The sequence below is a fragment of the Malus domestica genome, chromosome 09, assembly GCF_042453785.1.
Source record: "Malus domestica chromosome 09, GDT2T_hap1".
NCBI lineage: Eukaryota > Viridiplantae > Streptophyta > Magnoliopsida > Rosales > Rosaceae > Malus > Malus domestica.
The window spans coordinates 16,148,072-16,151,649 of NC_091669.1; the positions used below are offsets into that span (position 1 = coordinate 16,148,072).

The 3,578-nt window shown below is 39.0% G+C and overlaps 1 protein-coding gene across 1 annotated transcript; it reads left to right on the forward strand.

The window, feature by feature from the left end:
- Nucleotides 1–294: 294 nt before the first annotated feature.
- LOC103453578 (protein IQ-DOMAIN 8-like) lies at nucleotides 295–3,040 on the forward strand. Its single transcript, XM_008393123.4, has 5 exons — nucleotides 295–590; nucleotides 676–918; nucleotides 1,618–1,839; nucleotides 1,953–2,063; nucleotides 2,158–3,040. Exons 1-5 carry the CDS (start codon nucleotides 525–527, stop codon nucleotides 2,800–2,802), a joined length of 1,287 nt encoding a protein of 428 aa, XP_008391345.1. The 5' UTR covers nucleotides 295–524; the 3' UTR covers nucleotides 2,803–3,040.
- Nucleotides 3,041–3,578: the final 538 nt, after the last annotated feature.

A 3,578-nucleotide genomic window follows, 5' to 3' on the forward strand; every position in this document is an offset into this window, starting at 1 on the left:
TTGAGTTTGATCCAAGAATAAGAAAAACAAAGGGAAAATTCTGAACTAAGAGGGCTACAAAAGTGAGACCCAAATCAAGGTCCGTACCCGACTGGCTCTCTCTTTAATGGACTTTATACCGGGCCCCCACCTCTCCAACAAAGGTTTTGAAATCCAAAATTTGGAAGCTTGAGGTTAAGGTCGTCGTTTTATAAAGGAGCCCAGGTGCGTAAAACCCTCGATTGCAATTTGTATCCGTTATGCTTTAATTGACCTTTTTACGAATTCGAAATTCAAATTTGGCAATAAGATCCAACTAACATTCTGTTTTTTCCTTGAAGCAAGGCGCCTTAATAAGTAATTTAACGTACAGATCTCGCTTGAATTCCAAAAACCCCAATCCCCAAAAAAACCCAGACAACAACTCTCTGCACCGAACTCGGTTTCCATTTCTGTTTCCCAGAAACGCTTTCAGAAAAAGCACTTTCCACAACAGATAGAGAGCAGTTCAAGGTTGATTCAGCTTTTACAGCTTGATTTCTCAAATGGGAACTCCAGGAAAATGGCTGAAATCACTTATCAATCCCAAAAAGGCCACCAATTTTGACCAAGTAATCACAAAAATTCACCATCCTCTGTTTTCTGTTTTTTTTCTCCATATTGTCCTTTGTTTTTACTCTGTTTTTGTTGTTTTAGGAGAAGATGGGGGACAAAGGGAAGAAAAAGTGGAAGCTATGGAGGAGTTCATCGGAAGGGTTTGGGTCACCGGCCAAAGGTGGGGTGAAGAGGAGCCAAGTGACGGCTTCAAAGACCACGTCGGTTGATGAAGCACTGGCAGCTGCAATGGTTGCTCTGGTCAGAACTCAGCCTAAAGATTTTCAGGTCCTCAAGCAAGAGTGGGCTGCTATTCGTATCCAAGCCGTGTTTCGCGGATTCTTGGTATGTCTGCAACTTAAAGAATTCAGTACAATTTCTGTTGGAAATCTTGTAATCTTTCCATTAGGTTTATGTAAGTAGTTGTTAATTTTATGGATAGATTGATCTCGGAGTGGAAATCATTTGTTTTTAGTTAGTTTGAAACAAAAGTTCTGAACTGGGTAATGCTAAGATGCAAACGTCTTGGTCTCTTTGGAACTCAATTAGACCCGCAAATTAGTATACTTTGTTTTTGGTTTTTTTTGGGCCCTTTTTCGGGGTGTTGTCGAATCCCTTAATTATCTCCATCACCACTTATCATGCTCGTTACCATCTTTCATGGTTGACTATAATTTCCTATCATGCGTGCCTTTTCCAGTTTCATGTATCTTATATAAATTAAATATTGAACTTTGCTCCTACGAATAATAGTCTGATTTGCATCCGAATTACCATGTATGAGTGCGAATTTAAGGTTGTTAAGGCTGATTTGAGCTGGTTCGATGTCAAACAAAAGTGATAAAGAATAAATTTGAAACAGTTAAGTAGATTAAAAGAAATGAATGCTAGATTTGATCAGCTTATGAACTGCTTCTTAGATTATTTACCTAACGAATCAGACAATGTGAACTTTGAAGCATATAAGCTAATCTGCAAAATAATGTTGTCTTATTATACTTGATTGTATTTTATGATAGTTAATATGATAACTGATAACTGCAGGCAAGGCAGGCTTTGAGGGCCTTGAGAGCAGTGGTAAGGCTTCAGGCTTTATTTCGTGGTCGGCAGGTTAGGAAGCAAGCCGCGGTTACACTGAGGTGCATGCAGGCACTTGTTCGAGTTCAGGCTCGAGTGCGAGCACAAAGAAACTCTGAAGAAGGGCAATCTGTGAATGACACATTGGATGAACAATTCTACCAAGCTGATCCCATTAAGCAGGCTGAGGTTCTTATCGAAATTTTCTAGCATTCTACATGTTATCTTGAAGTTTTTATAAGGTTCATGAAGATATTGATGGTATTAACCCTAGTATCAATATTGTTTACTACAATTTTCAGCAAGGATGGTGTGATAGTCCCGGAACGGTGAGTGAAGTTAGAGCAAAGCTTCAAATGAGACAAAGAGGAAACATAAAGAGGGAGAGGGCAATTGCATACTCCTCTCAACAGGTAATGAATTCTTTTTCGTTCTTTCCGGCAAAAGAGTTAACAGAAAAAAACATGAGCTAGTTGAATGGAGCTTTTGATTATATTTCTTTCTCAGAGACCAAGATCTGCCAGTCCATATAGTAGGGGAAAAAAGACACCAAAGGATGTTAGACATCAGAAGGTAGCCGAAAAGACTTCAGGATGGAGTTGGATAGAAAAGTGGATGGCAGCCAAACCATGGGAAAACAGACTGATGGAAGAGATTCATAGCTTGCCATCGGAAGTGACTCATCCTTATTCTAGGAAAAGTGATGGCAGTGTTGGCTTTTGTCCAATTTCTTCTGAACAGAACTCGGTGAAAGTGACGAGGAACAATGTCACAACTAGGGTTTATGCTGGGCCTCGTACAGCAAGTCCTATTACTCGCTCATCTTCTACCCCGAGTTCTGATTTTTTACAGGATGAGACCTCAGGATCACATTCTTCTACGTCTTCAACTTTAGTGTCTGGCAACTACCTAAAGGTAGAAAATGTAGAGGAAGCTAATGTAGGGAAACCCGGTTACATGAATCTCACACAATCAACTAAGGCCAAGCAGAGAACTTCCAATTGTTTTAATATGCAGAGGCATTCCATGGAGGAGTATCATTATCATAACAAGTCAATGGGATTATTGAACGACGATACAAGGAGCAATGGCGATTCTGATCTGTATCCTCCAGTATTTGCTGGTAGAGCTGAGCGAGTAAGATATCGATGAGATCAAGATCTACTAAGAACTGCCTTCTTGCATTAGGTGGACTTTTCCATGATTTCAACAGCTTGTTGCCCTTTTCTTAACTTCCATATCATTCAAATTACACATAGATTTGCCTCAAAGGATTACTCATACAGAACTAAGACAAGTTTCTGGACAATTGATTGTGATTATAGTGGGAAGTAATCTTTTTTGAGAGAGTGATTATATGATTAAAAAAATTGTGAAACTTCATTTCTGATTTGGTGGTGTCATTAGTATGTTACTAAACTGCTATCTGTAATCTTGTAGTTTTCAGGGAAAGTGTGATTGGTTACTACAAAGTTCAATTGTTTGTGGCCTGAAATTGCTCAAACTGTCACAAGCATGACATTTTCAAAGTGTTTACATGTAGAATGATTGAGTTGTGATATAAAGAACTCTTGGGTTCTCATACCAAATGTGAGCCCCTTGTTTTTGTGATGTGGAATTTGGATGAGTTCTGGCTGGAAATTGCACAGTAAGTTTAATGTTCTGGCGGAAATTGCGCAGTCAGTTTAATGCTTGGCAAGGACTCCACTTGCAAAATACACAAGCTGTAGATAGAACACAACTAAGAGGGAGAGAGACTTATTTGAAGCGGAGACGTCAAGGTGGCGGTGTCCCAGACCTATCAGACTTGACTTTGACTGTTTTGTAACGCCAAATAGGAATTTTATCTAGCTTTTTTTAGTATTTCACCTTCCCTTTTCTTTTCTTTTCTTTTCTTTAAAAACACCTTGAATTATAAAGCTATACTT

Excerpts from the sequence above, each read along its gene's own strand:
- LOC103453578 (XM_008393123.4), top strand. The coding sequence starts at position 525 with ATGGGAACTCCAGGAAAATGGCTGAAATCACTTATCAATCCCAAAAAG. Across the intron at positions 591-675 it reads AGGCCACCAATTTTGACCAA|GAGAAGATGGGGGACAAAGG; the intron begins GTAATCACAAAA and ends TTGTTGTTTTAG. Across the intron at positions 919-1,617 it reads CCGTGTTTCGCGGATTCTTG|GCAAGGCAGGCTTTGAGGGC; the intron begins GTATGTCTGCAA and ends TGATAACTGCAG.